The sequence below is a fragment of the Neofelis nebulosa genome, chromosome 3, assembly GCF_028018385.1.
Source record: "Neofelis nebulosa isolate mNeoNeb1 chromosome 3, mNeoNeb1.pri, whole genome shotgun sequence".
Classification (NCBI taxonomy): domain Eukaryota; kingdom Metazoa; phylum Chordata; class Mammalia; order Carnivora; family Felidae; genus Neofelis; species Neofelis nebulosa.
The window spans coordinates 76,007,819-76,026,231 of record NC_080784.1 but is presented as its reverse complement, the minus strand read 5'-3'; the positions used below and the strand labels follow the sequence as shown (position 1 = coordinate 76,026,231).

The 18,413-nt window shown below is 37.0% G+C and overlaps 1 protein-coding gene across 9 annotated transcripts in view; it reads left to right on the top strand.

Moving 5' to 3' along the window:
• Nucleotides 1-18,413, top strand: part of ARFIP1 (ADP ribosylation factor interacting protein 1) — a 129,752-nt gene that overhangs the window by 48,339 nt on the left and 63,000 nt on the right. For all 9 annotated transcript variants that reach the window (XM_058721153.1, XM_058721149.1, XM_058721154.1 and 6 more), the window contains one exon: nucleotides 1,931-2,032. In XM_058721153.1, coding sequence (XP_058577136.1) covers nucleotides 1,931-2,032 — 102 coding nt within the window. The remainder of the gene's footprint in view (nucleotides 1-1,930; nucleotides 2,033-18,413) is intronic.

Genomic DNA, 18,413 nt, shown 5'->3' with positions numbered 1-18,413 from the left:
TGATTTTTAAGAATGTAAATGGGTCTAGGGGTGCCTGGGTGGTTCAGTCAGTTGAGCATCCGACTTTGGCTCAGGTCATGATCTCATGTATTAAGGGTTCAAGCTCCTTAAGTCAGAGGCTGTGCTGACAGCTCAGAGCCTGGAGCCTGCTTCAGATTCCGTCTCCCTTTCTCTCTCTCTCTCTCTGCCCCTCCCCTGCTTGCTCTCTCTCTGTCTCTCTCTCAAAAATAAACATTAAAATAAAAAGAAGAATGTAAAGGTGTCTTGAGCCCAAAAAGTTTGAGAATTGCTGATCTGTATAGTGTTATCAATAGATTCGTTTAAGACCTACCTTATATATTTGAGAGTATCTTCTGTCTCACATACTTAATGATATACACACTATATGAAAAGTATTGTTGGGTGTCATTCAGTATTTTAATTAGGACTTTTTATATTTCATGGAAGTAGAGACTAGACCACAAACCAATTTGCATTCATACTTGCTTTTAGTAGTATAACTTACCTAATTATAAAAGTTCAGTGCAATTTTTTTTTTTTTAAGTTTTCTGGCCTTGGTGTGCCTGGGTGGCTCAGTCAGTTAGGCGTCTGACTCTTGATCTCGGATCAGGTCTTGATCTTGGGGTCGTGAGTTCAAGCCCTGTGTTGGGCTCTGCGCTGGGTGTGAAGCCTACTTAAAAAAAATAATAAAAGTGTTTTGTTTTTCTTTTAAATAAAGTTTTCTGGCCTTGAACCTTTCCTTAACCCCTTAAAAATTAGTAGTGCATGAGCTAGATATGACAACACTCTCTTAGTTATTTTAATCTTAAAAACAATTCTTTCAGAGAAAATCAAAGAACCTCTTATGCTCTTGGCAGTAAGGTTCAGTTCTGTAAATTAAACACACACACACATTTTAGTTATTTGGTTTGGTTTTGGTAATTCTGTGCAGTGCAGAATCAGGGGTAGCAGGATTCAGGTCTGAGTGTTAGAACATACAATGTTAGGTATCAATTGTGTACCTAACATGTATTTTATTCTAGTGGGCACTGTTGTTATAAGTGTGAGTGTATGTGCATGTAATGCTTTTAAAGCCATTACTGGTTTAAAAGGGAAGGGAGGCAAGGAGAAGAGAGGGATGAGAGATACCTGTTCTCTGTGAAAAGTGTAATCAATGGTTTAGTTATTTACTCTGAAGTTTTTAAAGTGAGGGAAACTAGATAATTTTTAAGACCCTTTACAGGTATAAAATTCTCATTTTATCTTGTAGCCATGCATGTTTCTTAAATCACATAGGATTGGAGCAAAAAAAGTTTTTATTAACCAGAATTGACTTTCTGTTACCGATTAACTATATTAAGTTCCAAAAGAAATTTATATTTTATAGAAAATGTGCTTATAAAATTAAGGAATGTATTTTTAAACATTATTTGACTGTTAGAACAGTAAAGCCAGAATGTAAAATTTTAATTCTCCTAGTATACAGATTTACACAGTTTTGTTGTATCAGGGCAACTCTTTAAACAAAAGCTGCCTGAGAAGCCCATTATGTACAACAGGAAAAGTAGAGCTGCTGTAGTTGAATTAATAATGAAGTGTGGCTTTCTGTGATATTTTTTTCAGTTGTAACTGGTAGCCTTACCATAATACTATTTATGAGGCAATTTATTATTGCCCCTGGGATCTGCAAGTAACTTGTTCTTAAATAAGAAATTTAAGTTGACTCCAGTTTTAAAAGCCGGATACATTTTTATGATATTAATATCATATTTATTATGTGTTAGGTAGGTTGTAATTATTTTTTTTAATGCTATAATGATGGCTTTTAAGTGCTATAAACATTAACAGTGTTTTGAATATTTGCCTCTTATGATTTGGTGCTATTTACAGCTGTTTCTTGTTTTGTTTTGTTTTGTTTTGTTTTGTTTTGTTTTGTTTTGTTTTGTTTTAGGAGTCTAGCATGGCTCAAGAATCTCCCAAAAATTCAGCAGCAGAAATTCCAGTGACTAGTAATGGAGAAGTTGATGACTCTCATGAACATGGCTTTAATAGGGTAAGAATATTTTCCTTTCTCTTGATACAGAGGACCACGATAAGCCTATCAGATGAAAGTAATAGAATTTAATTTAGGAATATTTTCTTAGATTGGCTGAAGTGTTAGGAACCTAATGTTACCACGTAGGGATGACTAGGTGGGTTATGTTCGTGATTTGTCAAGGTTAAGCTGCTAGCCAGTAAACATTCATGCTTTGATGTTATCATCAGTAGTTCTGTTATATGACTGGAACAAAGTATATCTGATAATTTTGGTATATGACTTTATGAAATTATTTAATATTTGTGATAAGAAAAAATACTAACTATAGGTTATCCTTTCAAAAATTGGCAGTAATCTCTTTTCTGTGTGTCTTCAGTACATATTTCCTAAGTAGGCTTCTCCTGACTTTGCCATTTACTTTCTAAAGTGGCATACTTGACTTGGTGGACAATGAAAGATGCAGTGCTTTCAATTTTGATCTGCCTCTCATTTGAAATTGAAATTTAATGCATTTTAATGGAAACACCATGGGTTTGAAGATAACTTGGGTGCACATTTTAGCTATGTCATTTCTAGCAGTGTAACGTTGGGCAGGTGTTTAATCTCTTCTAGTTTTTGTTTTATGATCTCTATAAATGAGAATCTTACTTTCATGGGGATATTGATATTAAATGAGATAAAATAAATAATATGCCTAGGATAGTCCTAGAAATGGTAGTGATGGTTATTATTTCTGGATATATTTACAATAAATACCCCTTTTTATTACATTTGATACGTGTACAACTTTAAAAATATAATGTTCATATTTTTGAAAAAGGAATAGTTGAAAGGAATGAATTATTTTATAGGTTTTTTTAATTTAATTTTTTAAAATAAATTTCTTTAATGTTTATTTATTTTTGAGAGAGAGAGAGAGACTGAGCATGAGCCGGGAGAGAGACAGAGAGAGAGGGAGACAACAGAATCCTAAGCAGGCTCTGGGCTCTGAGCTGTCAGCACAGAGCCCGATGTGGGGCTCGAACCCCCAGACTGCAAGATCATGACCTGAGCCGAAGTCACACTCAACCTACCGAGCCACCCAGGCGCCCCAAATTATTTTATAGTTTAAATAGGACTCTTTTTCATATGCTGAAGAATAAAATCCTTTATTTTAACATAATTTGACATTTTGGGTCAGATAAATTCCTTGTTGTAGAGGATTGGCCTCTGCATGTAGGATGGTTAGCGGCATCCCTGGCCTCTTCCTCCTGTTGTGACAAGCAAAAATGTCTCCAGACATTGCCAAATGACCCCTGGTGTGAGGAGAAACTCACCTCTGGTTGAGAACCACTGTTTTAGATTGTTTTAATTGATTTTAGTAAATTCCACTGAATTTCACTTATTTTTGCCTTCACAGTTTTTTGGAAGGAATCAATGTGTCTTCAAACTTGAGGGTTATTTTAATTGTGAGTGCTTTAATTTGGTGTCTATGTACCTGTGGCCTTAAAATAGAGGAACTCACAGAATAGAGACTCTTTAAATTCTGGGCACACAAAGGAAATCTTCACTTCAGGTTTTAGTCTTTCTTGTGTTGGAAAGTACTAAGACACACCTGCATAATAAGCTAATCACCATCATTAGACTCTAAGTTACCATCATTAGACTCTAGCAATTACTTTATAAACTTCCGTTAATTCAAATAACTCATTATACCAAGATTTTAGTTAATGATTGCTTCATTTTATTTTTGGTAACAGTCCTTTTGCAAACTTATTCTGCAGATAGTTACCGAGTATCTGCTGTGTATCGAGTATCTGCTGTGTATCACACTGTGGATATGGTAGTGAATAAAAATGACAAAAACACTGCCATCAGGGATTTGATATTCTAATAGACAGTCTAATGACTTTAGTCTAAGAAAATGCAGTACATACAAATGCTGCATTGTTTTGGATATTCACCTGCCACCTTAAGCCTATTTCTTTTTCTTTTCTGTTGGTTTTGTTCTCTTTTGAGCTACCACTTACGCACAGTAAAACACAGATGTTAAGTATACAGCTCAGTGGAAGCACCACACACATCAAGATGTAGAACATTTCCAGGACTTTAACTGGCTCCGTCTTGCCCCCTTCAAGGCAGTACACTGCCCTGTCTCCCAGAATAATCACTGCTACTCTGACTTTAGCATCACAGATAGCTTTGGACTATTCCTGAACTACAAATAAATGGAATCTTACAGTATGTACTCTTTTTTGACTGGCTTCACTCAGTGTTATTCCTGTGAAGTTTTATTCAGTACTGTTGTTTGTGGCAGTATTTCATTCTTTTTCACTGTGCTGTAGTTTTTCATTCTGTTAATATGTCACAATTTTGTATATCCATTCTTCAGTTGATGGATACCTAGGTTTCCAGTCTGTGGCTATTATGAATAAAGCTGTCGTGACCATTCTGGTGCAAGTCTTTTGGTGTACGTAATCACCTATTTCTATTGGGTATATACCCTAGTGTGGAATTGCTAGATACATGATGTTTGGCTTTGGTAGATATTGTCAGCTAATTTTCCAAAGTGGTTCCAGCAGCAGGTAAGAGTTCTAGTTATTACACATTCTTACCAATTCTTAGTATTGTCATGCCTTTTAATTTTAGCAATTCTGGTGGAAGCATAATATTCATCTCTCTAATGACTAATGATGTTAAGCGTATTTTCATATTCTTATTGATCGTTTGGATATTATCTTGCATGAAGTCCTTTTTCAAGCCTTTTGCCCATTTTTCTATTGGGCGTGTGCCTTTTTCTAATTTTTTTACAGGAGTTCTTTATTCTGGATATAAGTCATTTGTTTGGATAGGTGTATTTCACATATTTTGTTCTAGTCAGTAGCTTGCTTTTGTACTCTATTAATGGTATCTTTTGATGAACAAAAGTTGCTAATTTTAATGAAGTCAAATTTATCTGTGTCATTTTAGTGATTTTTGTGACCCTTTTGAGAAATCTTGGCCTATCCCAGTATCATAAAGATACTGTTTTCTTCTAAAAGTTTTTTTTTTAAGTTTATTTATTTATTTTGAGAGAGAGAGGGTGCAAGTGGGGGAGAAACAAAGAGAGAAAGAGAGAAAGAATCCCAAGCAGGCTCTTAGCTGTCAGTACGGAACCTGACGCAGGGCTCAAACTCACAAACCGTGAGACCATGACCTTAGCTGAGATCAAGAGTCAGATGCTTAACCAACTGAGCCACCCAGACGCTCCTGAAAGTTTTTTTGTTTTGCTTCTCACACTTAGCTCTGTGATTCATCTTGAATTAAATTTTTGTGTAGTGTGATGCAGGTGCCAAGGTTCATTTTTTTTTTCCCTCATATGAATATCTTATTGCTATTCACTGTTTATTGAAAAGACTGTCCTTTCTCCACTGGGAGCTTTTGCTGTCAGTCAGGTGGTCATATATGTGTGGGACTGTCTCTGAACTCTGTTTTATTTCTTTGTCTTTTTGTCTATCTTTACAATAATACCACACTATGTTACTTAATTACTACACTAATTAAGTCTGGAACAAATATTATCTTTAACCTTAATACCTGGTGGGTAATTCCTCCAGCTCTGTTCTTTTTCTGGGTTGCCTTATACTTAAACTTATTCATGACTCTTTACTTAACCTTATTTGCCTTTGAGTAGCACTGAAAAAAAAATAGAGTCTTAACTAGAGTGAAGTGATTTAAACCTTCAAATATCTGTATAAGCTCTTTGCTTATGCAGTTAAAGCCAGTTAACTTGCTGCTTTGTAAGTTTACTCACTGGTTAATGTCAGATTCTTTTTGGACATTTTCCTGCAGTGTTATTTCACTTCTCTTGGGTGGTAAAAGAAGAAAAAAAGATGTTCTCCTGGAGGCCTCCTTTTATTGGATGTGAACTTTACCTGGGAAAGGCTCCTTAAGAAGCAGTTAACCTGGAGCACCCAGGTGGCTCAGTCAGTTGAGTGTCCAACTCTTGACTTCGGCTTAGGTCATGATCCCAGGGTTGGGAGATCGAGCCCTGCATTGGGCTCCACAGAGTGTGGAGCCTGCTTGAGATTCATTCTCTCTCTCTCTCTCTCTCTCTCTCTCTCTCTCTCTCTCTCTCTCTCCCTCCCTCCCTCCCTCCCTCCCTTCCTTCCCTCCCCCTCTTCCCCGCTCACATGCAGTCTTTCTCTATCTAAAAATAAAAAATAAAAGTGCTCAGTTGGTTATGTGTCTGACTTCAGCTCAGGTCATGATCTCACGGTTCGTGGGTTCGAACCCCGCATCGGGCTCTGTGCTGTCAGCACAGAGCCTGCTTCAGATCCTCTGTTCCTCTCTCTCTGGCCCTCTCTGCTCTCTCTCTCCCTCTCTCAAAAATAAATAAATATTTAAAAATAAATAAATAATTTAGAAATAAACAATATCTACTTCAAGTAGTATACCCCACTTCACCTCCCTAAAGAAATTCAACAGGATAAAATTTCTGTATCTGCTCTTATTAAAAATATATGTATCACAAGAGTCTCTTATTTGATATGTTGAATTAAAATAAAATTGGCTGTGTGATCCCTTTCACCACGAGTGAAAATAATGTTTCAAAAGCAACTTTTGACCATTTTGAATAAATTATACTCAAGATCTTTTAGGCATATGTTTACTTCAGTTTTAGCATACTCCTTTGTTTTCCTGAGAAATAAAAGGAAAATTGCATTTAGCCTGAAATTCATGTTTATATTTTATTACTGATGAAAATTCATATGGAAAATAAGTGTTAAAATGTATTGTTTAGCGTTAGACTGTATTTTATAGACTAGCAAAGAGGTCTCATATTAAACTGGATAATAACCAGAGTTTGCTCAAGTATTTTACTTATATACATCTTCCTTTTACACCTGTTTGTTGTTTAAAATCATATCCTGGTTTTTATTTACGTTTATTTATTTTTGAGAGACAGAGAGAGAGCGTGAGCAGGAGAGGGGGCAAAGAGAGAGGGAGACACAGAATCCGAAGCAGGCTCCAGGCTGTGAGGTGTCAGCACAGAGCCCGACACGGGGCTCGAACCACGAACCGCGACCTGAGCTGAAGTCGGATGCTTAACCGACTGAGCCACCCAGGCGCCCCACATACTGGTTTTTATTTACAACCTAACTGCATAATGTACTCTAAAAAATAGTCTTGTATAAAATGAAGATGGTAGTTTAAGTCGTTGTATCCTGGCTGACCAGTTGGTGTCACTGTGGCACAGGCAGCGAAACTAAATGTTTCTGTCCTCGCTTTGGTGTCTCACTGCAGAGGTTTCATTTTTAATTTGGCTTCCCCTCTTAGTCTGTCCTACAAGAGGCCCTGGTTAGACTCTAACTTAGCATTCACATTCTAATAGAGATTATAATGAAAGAACTGGTCCTAGAAATCCCCTGGTAGAAACTTGACATATGTTAATATTTTGAGGTTTATTACTCTTTTTCTTAAGACAAGGAGCAACAATGATTTAGAGAGGATAGAATAAGAATCTTAGTATCATCACAGTTTTTGACAGCAAAAATATTTTTTTCTAAATAAAAATTCCTTTTTAAAGATTAGTAAAGTTTAATCTCTGAAGAATACAAATTATTCTTTGAGTTGTAAACTGCATATTATTTATAATTCTGTTAAAGTGCTGGTCAAAATATTAAAATCGTGAAATTCATGCCATGAATTAAAGAGAAGAAGCAAATATCAGTTCCATGTAGTTGAAATTTCTTGTTAATTAAGTTATACTTGGCAGATAGGGAAACTACCTTAGTATATATCACTGAAACAAAATTTTTTCTGTGGTTGGCCCAAAACTAAAATCCATAATTTCTGTTTTTCCACCTATGGACCTTTTCCTCAAGAAAAATGCACATATATACAAAACTACCAAATTTTGCATTTAGTTCTAGGGAGTTTAGGACTCCCTAAACTGAAGCCTGCCTATGGATCCTTAGTTTCCTGGGTCTTAAAAACCCCCGGTCTACAAGTTTTGAGTTAAATCACAGGATTTTAGTTTAGAGATCCCTGAGTTCCACTACTTTATTTTACAGTTGAGGAAAAGGGCCCTTGAGGTTGTGATGGAATTACCCAGATTAACTGGCCGTACCAAAGGCTTGTGTGATTTGATTGTAAGGAAAGTGAGGGCAAAAAATGTTTCCATTCATTACCTTATCTACAGTGCTGCCACATAATAGATCATTGAGGCTTTCATTTAAATGTTTGGTGAAGGGGCGCCTGGGTGGCGCAGTCGGTTAAGTGTCCGACTTCAGCCAGGTCACGATCTCGCGGTCCGTGAGTTGGAGCCCCGCGTCAGGCTCTGGGCTGATGGCTCGGAGCCTGGAGCCTGTTTCCGATTCTGTGTCTCCCTCTCTCTCTGCCCCTCCCCCGTTCATGCTCTGTCTCTCTCTGTCCCAAAAATAAATAAAAAATGTTGAAAAAAAAAAAATTTAAAAAAATTTAAAAATAAATAAATAAATAAATAAATGTTTGGTGAATAAATGAGTAAATGAATAAACACATGTTAAAGCCAGGACTAGAAACATGTTTCTAGACTTTTGTGGAAGATGTACTGCTTTTGGACTTGATCTATCCATCTTGTGTCCTTAATTTCCCAGCATGCATCATCGCTGTTGTTGTACTTGTTGTTGTTGTTGTTGTTGTTGTTGTTGTTGTTGTTGTTGAAGTTTTGTGTATGTGGTCTTTGTTGTTATTGTTGTTTCACTCTTTAATGCTTTTATTGAACTAAGTAGTTTTTCCATTCCCCTGTACATATCAGTCTGGACAGTGAACTCTAGCAGTCTGGAGAAGATTTGGAAAGGAATATAAGAATAGGAATTGTCAGAACACTTGTTTTGGATATAGATTTCCTCCCCTCCCCTCAGTGTTGTAACTGTCCATTTACTTATCTGCTTTTCCTAAGAGATTGAAATCACCTTTAGGGCAGCTTGTGTGCACACAGCACAGTTTATGATTCACAGTAGTTGCTCAATAAAGGAAGTGATTCCAGTATAAAGACTTAAAATTTAACATGTTTTCTACTTCAGCCATCCTACACTAGAGTTTCAATAGCATATGATGACCATTTGTCTCCGTACTATATACTATTCAGTATAACATTTCTGCATTACTCACATCTGAAGAATTTAGGAGTTCTGTCAGTGGCAACATTGATTTGATGGAGACTTTCTCCAAAGACCAATTTTTACCAAATGTATAGCTTGGACCCTTTTAGAAGTATGGCAAATATTTTTCAAGGATTGTTTAACCCATGCAAATCTGGATTCATTTTTTTTGATTTTTTTAGTGCTTTTTATTATTTTTTGAGAGAGAGAGAGAGACAGAGCATGAGCAGGGAGGGGCAGAGAGAGAGGGAGACACAGAATCCAAAGCAGGCTCCAGGCTCTGAGCTGTCAGCACAGAGCCCGGCATGGGGCTCAAACCCATAAACTGTGAGATCATGACCTGAGCCCAAGTCAGACGCTTAACTGACTGAGCCACCCAGGTGCCCCTAGATTCATTTTAATATTTACTTCAAAATATTAAAGTATTGAATATATTCTTAGTACTATTGCCACAAATTAAGTTTTAAAGTATGTGCATTATATAGAAGTCTACTAAATTAACTCTAGATTAGGATTTCTATTGAAAAAATATGAATAAATATAATTTTTAATGAGAGGCTGAAGCCTATCTATCTTAATTATGACATATTGTGCCTAGAAGATAGATTCTGCCTCTGTTTATAAGCAAATGCTGTCATATTTTTTTTTATTTCTAGAAGGAATTGTTTTGAATGTAGATACGTATAAATATTCCCACGGTGATAAGCCTTTGAATGAATTCAGCATTCCCTTGATGCAAGCTGGTATGTGATTCATTCTTACCAGACTTCATTACTACTTAGAATCTAGACTAAGGGGACTTGGGGATGGGGATGAGGTCAAGGAGGTAGGCAGTAAACCATCAAAAGATAGTAATTCTGTAAGTTCTTGTTAAATGTTTGTGGAATGAATGAGAGAGGAGAGAGAGAGAGAGGAGACTGAGAATTGTATATGTGTGTGTAAAATGGAGAAAATGGATGCGTCATATTTGCCAACTTGATCAAGTGGAATAACAGATACAGGAGCTTGTGACCACAAAGAGAGTTATTAGACTTAAAATTCCAGAAGTGTTGCTTCCTGAGTGATGGCAAGTTCCCAAGAGCGGCCGTGGGAGTTCTGGTGGCTGAAGTAAAATGGGGCATGAAGGATGAAAGGCATTAGAGATGTAGAGGTTACTGCAATCTGAGACAGAAGAGTAGGTTGGAGTTACTATGTTAGTCTAGTATATCTTTTATTTGTCCTCACACTTTTTTTGGCCCTTTGTCCCCTACAAATTACCAAACCTGTATCAAACTACCAACTTTAGGCTTCCTACAAGTATACTAAGGGGAAAAAAAAATCATACACTTTGACAGATTGTTAATACTACAACCCATTATTCTGTATCAACATAGGTAGGCAAGCTCATGCAATAGATTTTATTTCATTTTAAGTAATTGATACTTTGTATTAAAAAAAGTTAAGCAACAGACTACATACCGTGACATTATACATTGTTTTTTTTGATGAGCTATGAAAACTCAGCTTGGACCTTATATTTCAGTTTGGAAAGAATTGCAGACTGAACAAGGAATCATTTCATTTTCTGAAACTGCCCGATGGCTTGCAAAAGGTTGGGAACACCGAGAATAATGGTGGGAATTAAGGATAGAGCAGAAGGCCCTCAATAAATATTTGGGATTAACTAGAAAGAAGATAGATGAGAATGTTAAGGTGGAGAAGAGGGGAATGAGGTAGTGTGGCCCACAGGGAAATGCGGGATGGGAGTCTGTGTATTACACAAGTATGGAAAAACTGTTCTACGTAACGGAGTTCCTCAAAATGTAGACAAAGAATTACCTGCATCAGAATCATGTGGCTTATTTGTTTGAAATTCTGGTGCCTGGACTTCGCACTCCAACTTCATGAGATCACAATGGACAGCTGAGAAGAATCTGAATTTTAATACGGTCTCAGGTGGTTCTTACCCAAACTAAAGTTTGAGAACTGGTAGTTTAGAAGTACCAGCAGAGGGGCGCCTGGGTGGCGCAGTCGGTTAAGCGTCCGACTTCAGCCAGGTCACGATCTCGCGGTCCGTGAGTTCGAGCCCCGCGTCAGGCTCTGGGCTGATGGCTCGGAGCCTGGAGCCTGTTTCCGATTCTGTGTCTCCCTCTCTCTCTGCCCCTCCCCCGTTCATGCTCTGTCTCTCTCTGTCCCAAAAATAAATAAAAAACGTTGAAAAAAAAAAAAATTTAGAAGTACCAGCAGAAAGCTGAGAAAATGCTAACCCTGCCTTTTACTCACTTGATAAATAGCATGTTGGAGAATAATCAGCTTTGACGTGAAGTAATTGTGGAGAGGCAGAGAGGTCACTATGAAGATGTTAAGGATGTTGCAATATGTTTATAGTAGGATTGGGGATGTGGAGATCTGTTTGAATAATAGCTTTGCTTCTGGTGGGTACTCTTTATAGGCAGCTGTTAAAACAACAAAGGGGATTTTAAATTACCAAAATTCATAGAACATTTCACAGAAATTTTTCAATTTGTTTCTTTAAAAATTATGTAAATGTTTTGGAAGGTTTTATACATTTTGAGGGATGAGATAAGATGCATAAATTGAGAAAATTGCTAGTAAATGAATATATTGGTGTTATATCTACTAACCGCTAGGAATGAATACTAAAGGGGAACAAGATAGATAAGCATCCTGATCTTTAGAAAGCTTTTACAGTCTGCAAGAAGAGAGAATATAGAAATTAATTAATTTACAAATTAATTTTATTCCTTTAATGTTTATCTTGAGAAAGAGAGCGCACACATATGCGGTCATGCGAGATGGGGAGGGGCAGAGAGAGGGAGAGAGAATCCCAAGCAGGCTTTGCACTGTCCGGGCAGAGCCCAACATGGACTTCATCCCACGAACCATGACATTGTGACCTGAGCCAAAATCAGGAGTCAGATGCTCAACCAGTTGAGCCACCCAGGCACCCCCACAAATTAATTTTAATATCATGTGAAAAGTAATATACTAGTCCAAGTATAGCATGGTCTGAGAACTGATAGGAAGAGTATGGAAAGATTACCTGAAGCATTGCTAGGCAAGCTGAATCTGAAGGATGAGCTGGCCAAATGAAAAGTGAAGGGTGTTCCCATCAGAGGCAACTATAATGAGCTGAAAAGTGTGTGAAACTGCAGAATTGAAAATTTGCTGTTGTTGAAGTGGAGACTGTGGGGCCAGATGTGTGAGAAATGAGGCTAGAGAGTTAAGTAGAGACCAGATCCTGCAACACCTTAAAATCATGTTGAGGAGTTTGGGATTTTACCTAAAAGGCAATGGGGGAGGGGCACTAAAGGACATAAAAATGGAAGTATCTCAATCAGATTCACATTTTTAAAAAAAAATTTTAATGTTTATTTTTATTTTTGAGAGAGAAAGAGACGGACAGAAACAGACAGGTGAGCGGGGAAGGGGCAGAGAGAGAGGGAGACACAGAATCCGAAGCAGGCTCCAGGTGCTGCCCTGTCAGTACAGAGCCCGATGCAGGGTTCAAACTCAGAGACCACGAGATCATGTCTGAGCCGAAGTCAGATACTTAGCCGACTGGGTCACCCAGGTGCCCACAGAGTCACATTTTAGAAAGCTATCTCTGTCTACAGTTTGAAGAATGAATTTCAGGGGTGCCAAGACTAGAGACACAGGCGATGGATCGGTTAGGTCGCCAAGGGAAGTAGAGAAGTTAAATGTGAGACTTCTCTCTTGTGGAGAAGCTAGAAGCAGTAAGGAAAACCAAGCCATTTTTACAGAAGTAGATGGAGGAAAATTGGGAGAATGTAGTGTAAGGAAACTAAGGGAGAAGAGAGTTCGTGTAATTTGTAGACTACTTGGAGAATCCTTACAGATTGTTGGTGGTTACAGTACACACTTTGGAGAATCACTCCTTTATTCAAGATTTCCCCTTCTTGAGAAGAGAGGAGGATTAATTAGTCTCTAGTTCTGCTTATCTGTTGTAGTGTTGTGCATCTTATTAACGATGTGTGTTTTAAAGCAAGTTTGCTAAACATTTTGTGTTCTTTATATATTGGTTTTGCACTAACTTCAGTTCAAAAGTAGATCACCAAACTAAATTATAAATTCTAAAGTTATGTTTTTAATCTCATTCCTGTTCTTACCTTTGTGAAAATATGCAAAATGAAGGCAAGTTATTTTGGAGGAAAATTACCATCCCTTCACAGCTTTATGGAAGCTGTTACTACAGATACTATTTTGTATCCTCTCAGAAGGACTTGAAACATACATGAAACGTTTTTGCCAAAAGCATTCTATTTTGTCTCAGCTTAATTGTTTGAAAATTTATTTTTAAAAAGTATTAAATGCTGAGTATTATCCTAGTGCTTGAACAGAAAGTTAACTTTGGGTTTATTCCATTTTATTGTGTACTTGTTAAGCATGACTCTGCTAAGTCCTAAACTTTGAATTGAATGTCAGTGACATAAAAATGCAAATTAGGGATTTTATGTTGTTGGTTATAGTGGGCTCATTGTCTCTGAAATACATTCTGGAAACCATAGGGGTAAATGCAGTAGCAGACATTTGAATAGTTACTAAGCTATGTAAGACACTTTTAAAAAGAATTAAAGATCATGTAAAGGCACATTTTAAGTTTTTGTGAATTATGAGGCTAAACTATATTAGCTAGAGAGTGTGTATTTTATAAAAAACAAAAACAAGTCAACAAACACGTAAAATACTTACGTGTGTTATCTTACAAGTCATACATTCCCCCTCACATAACCCATATTATTTTGTGTTGCATTCAGCTGCTGGACAACTATCAAAATGATAATTCTGTTCCGAATCTGAACGGACCCATTTGTACCACTTTTGGTTAGGCTCCTTTTGTTAGTGACAGTTTAGGCTTAGGAAGACCTTAGTGCTTTTCAGATTTTACAGCTGTTTTACATAAAGGTTTTTTCTGGAAGAATTTTTGTTTGTTGAGTAAAGGACCCCTGGGAGATCATTGGGAGGGGTCTGAGTGAGATGTAATATCTTCAGACAGCCAGGAGTTTCTTCTAGAGGCCATGCCTGACAAGATGGGAGACATCCCTGTACCTTCTTGAAAATTTAGGTAGTCTGAGATATCCATCATGTTTACTGTTTAACCTCTTACCAACTACTACTACACTGTATCTCTCTACTGGGAATTTACACAATACTTTGGGACAGGACATATGATTAAAATGAGTAATGTTCTTTCAGATAAGTTCCAAGAATACAGCAAACACAGTTGTCCTGTACCTACTGTATGCCATTTTAATTTTGTTTGCATGCATGTTTTTATTCCTCATATTGTGAGGGATGTCTTCGATACTTATTTTCTTAGCGAGAGCTAAAAGCTGTCAAGACTTTGAGCAAGGCAACATTCAAGGAAACCATTCCAAAAATAGTTGAGCTTAATGACCAAACTTGCAAAGTTTAAAAAATGTCTTGGTAGTTTGGCAGTATTTATTTTGTAAGTGATAGATTTGTCTTTCAGAGAGAAAAGATCGTCTGGTTTTAATGTAAATATTAATAAAAGGATCATTAATATTTAAAAAATATTAGAAACCACTGGAGGCACCTGGGTGGTTCAGTCTGCTAAGTGTACAATTTCGGCTTCAGGTTATGATCTTACGGTTTGTGACTTAAAGCCCTGCATTGGCTTGTGCTGACAGTGCCTGCCTGCCTGGGATTCTCTCTTTCTGCCCCTCCCCCACTCACATGTGCCTGCTTTCTCTCAAAAATAAATAAATAAACTTTTTTTTAAAACCTAGAAATTACGGATTTAGTATATTAAAAAATAAACTGGAAAGATAATTTATTCCATGAAATGAACAGACTCAGATTTGGTTTAAAAATGGGAAGTAGATAAAACTGAGTGTAATTATTTTTCTTTTTAATTCTAAGTACTCTTCAAAACAATATTCAGATGAAAAGAATATTGTCCTGTGACGAGGTTTTAAGTGGCATTAGGAAAAGGGAAAAGGAACGAAAGAGCTCATTTCTTTAGTGCTATTAGGAAATTACAAGTTGAAAATGTATTTGCATTAGTGTTTAAACTTCAGATTCTGAAATTGTGACTTTTAAAAGGTATTTCTTTAAATCTTTTTGAAAACAATAGGAGCTAATGAATTCTAAGTCTCTAACAAATTGCTTGTAGCTCTTTACATTTACTCTACATTACAGTTAATATTGTTTCTTGAGGCCTAGCCCTAACTATATTGCTAGTTAGTAACTAAATGACACATTTTTGTGTCCCAGTTTTTTCATCTGAGAAATAGTAATAGTACCAATTGCTTGATCATTTTTACGGTCCTGCACTGTCATGCGGAGAGAAGACTGCCTGTACGTTAAAGTGATTAGAACAAATCCTAGCACATAGGAAGTGTTCACGAAATGTTTTTCACTCTAATTATTAGCAATAGCATTAATTAGTTATAAATATGATTGTAGTAGGGGAGAGGGATGGCTAACATTAACTGAGTGCCTAAAAATATGTACGAGGTGCTTTGCTTATATTAATTGTCTCACATAAATTTTCATAGAACTCTGAGGTAATTTTTAGCTTCTTTTTACAGCTGAGCAAACAGGGACTAACAAAGTTTTTAAGCACTTGCCCAGGGTCATATAGCCCCTTAATAGGAAAGCTGGTCTGTCTGAATTATCTTTCCAGGTCTTTCATGTTTCTAGTAATAGTTGGTTCTTGATGAGACTGTGACAATCTTTAAAAAGTAATTTAAGGGTCTTTGCTCTTGATAAACATCTTTAAAATATGCTGTACAAAATTCAAAAGATAATTCCTTGAGGGATTCTAATTAGGGTGGAGAAAGCAAGGTTAAATCTTTGTGGCTTGCTTGTATTTATTATTGTGTTATTGTGCTGTTTTTTTAATGTTTATTATTTTTTGTTTGTCCCCATAACGATTACAAATAAGATTTTTAAAATTAAAAAAAATTGTTCTAGTTTTGCTTGGATAACAAATTATTGGAGTAGGCACCTTTTTTAAGGCCAATTCAAAGAGATGTCCCTGGTAAAACTGATGTTAATTAGTTTTCTATTTGGGGGTAGACCTGTCACTTTCATTGGATTACCGAACAGTTTCTTTGGGTCTTGCTAATGAATCTTGGTTTGGTTTAGTTTGGTTTAGTTTGATTTTGCCGGGGGCGGGGGGGGGGGGGGGGGTAGAAATTGGCAAACTGATCCTATGTAAATGCAAGGGATCCAGAATAGCTAAAAGGGTCTTGAAAAAGGTGAACAGGGTTTTAGGACTCACTGGTTTTAAAATTTACTACAAAGCTACAATAATCCAAGCAGGTTGGGACTGGCATAAGGAGACATAGGTGAGTGGAGCAGAACTGAGAGTACAGAAACAGATCTCTACATTCATAGTTGAGTTTCAGCTAGGGTGCCAGGAATTTTCAGTGAGGAGAGGATAGTGTTCAACAAATGGTGCTAGGACAACTGGATGTCCATATGCAGAGAATGAAACTGGACATGGACCTCACGCCATGCTCAAAAATTAACTCCAGGGGCGCCTGCCTGGCTCAGTGGAGCGTGTGACTCTTGATCTTGGGGTTGTGAGTTTGAGCCCCATGTTGGGTCTGTGGAGATTGCTTAAACATAAAATCTTTAAAAAAAAAGGAACCTCAAAATTGATCAAAGATTTAAATATAAGAGCTGAAACTATAAAACTCTTAGAAGAAAAAACAGGTATAACTCTCTGACTTTGGATTAGGTACTTTAGTTTCTTAGTTCTAGAACACCAAAAGCACAAGCAACAAAAGAAAAAAAATAGATAAACTGGACTTAATAAAAATGTAAAACTTTTATGCTTCAAAGAACACCATGAAAAAACTAAAAAGGCAGCCCACAGAATGGGAAAAAATACTTACAAATCATATATCTGATAAGGGAATTGTGTCTTAAAACTCACATGGCTCACTCGCTCACACTTCTTTGAGGAATCTGCCCACATTTTACTACCCCGGAGAGACCTTCCCTCAATACCCAACCCAAAGTAGCACCCTTTTCCCTGTCACTCTGTATCCCTTTTATCCTGACTTAAAAAGAAACATACTGATTTACTACTTGTTACTTAACAGCACTCCTTACATGGCATGCATTTATTTGTTTACTATCGGGCTAGTCTTCCTTCCTCCCCCCATGAGAGTCAGATTTGGACAGAGACTGTTTCCTACACCGCTCCATCTGTAGTGTCGAGAGCAGTGACTGTCATTGGTGTTCAGTAAATGTTGTGACAATGAATAAATAAATCCTTTATGTTCCAGAGCTCATGCAGAACTTTCTCTTTTCCTATTTGGTTCTCATGGATTGAGTCCCTCTTCTTAATTCCTCTGATACCTGTTGTCTTTACTTTGGCGACAAGTTCAACTTTTACATTAATATTTGTATATCTTGTCTCTCCAATGAGGCAAGGGCTGTACCTTACCTTTTTCTTTGTGCAGAAAGTCTAACATACAGCAAGAGGAAGCAGATACTCATTAAATTAAATTTTAAAGTAAACCTGTTGCTGTAGCAGCTTCTTAATCTATATGGTGTTGAGTCACAAGTCCTTTAGTTCATTCAACAAATTCATTTATTCATTTGACAATATTTATTAAACATCTCCTACATCCCAGGCGCTATTTCAGGTGCTAAAAATACAGCAGTAAACAAACTAAGCAACATCCCTGTTCTAGTGAAACTTACAGCATATAGAAAGAGGAGGTAAAAATAAACACAAATACACGTAATATGTTACCGAGTGATAACTGCTCTGAGGAGGATAAAATAGAGGAAGCAGAATAGGGAGTTCCAGTGTGAGGTTGTGAGAGTTGCTCAAGGGGGAAAGCCTCTCTACCTAAAGGAGCAAGCCCTATAGATGTCAGGTACAAGAAAGCATTCAGGAAGAAAAAACAGAAGTACAGGGCCCTGAAACAAAGATAGGTTTATTGTTTTTGAAGGAACTGTGTGGCTGTAAGACTGAGGCTGGTAGGAGATGAAGTCAAATCCTGTAATCCCTTGAGAACATTTAATAGTCTGGGTTTTACATTAGGTGAGATAGGAGGCTATTGGAGAGTTTTTGTACAGGGGCTAATTTTGGTTGATGTGTGCAGTTAGAGGTGTGTGTCTTGGATAGAAGCAGGGAAACCAGTTGAGAGGCTCTTAGAGTATCCAGGCGAAATATGATTCTAGCTTAGACCAGAGTTGTAGCAGTGGAGGTGGTGAGAATTGCTTTCATCCTGAATGTATTTTGAGAGTAGATCGGATAGAATCTGCTTAATGGTTTGGAT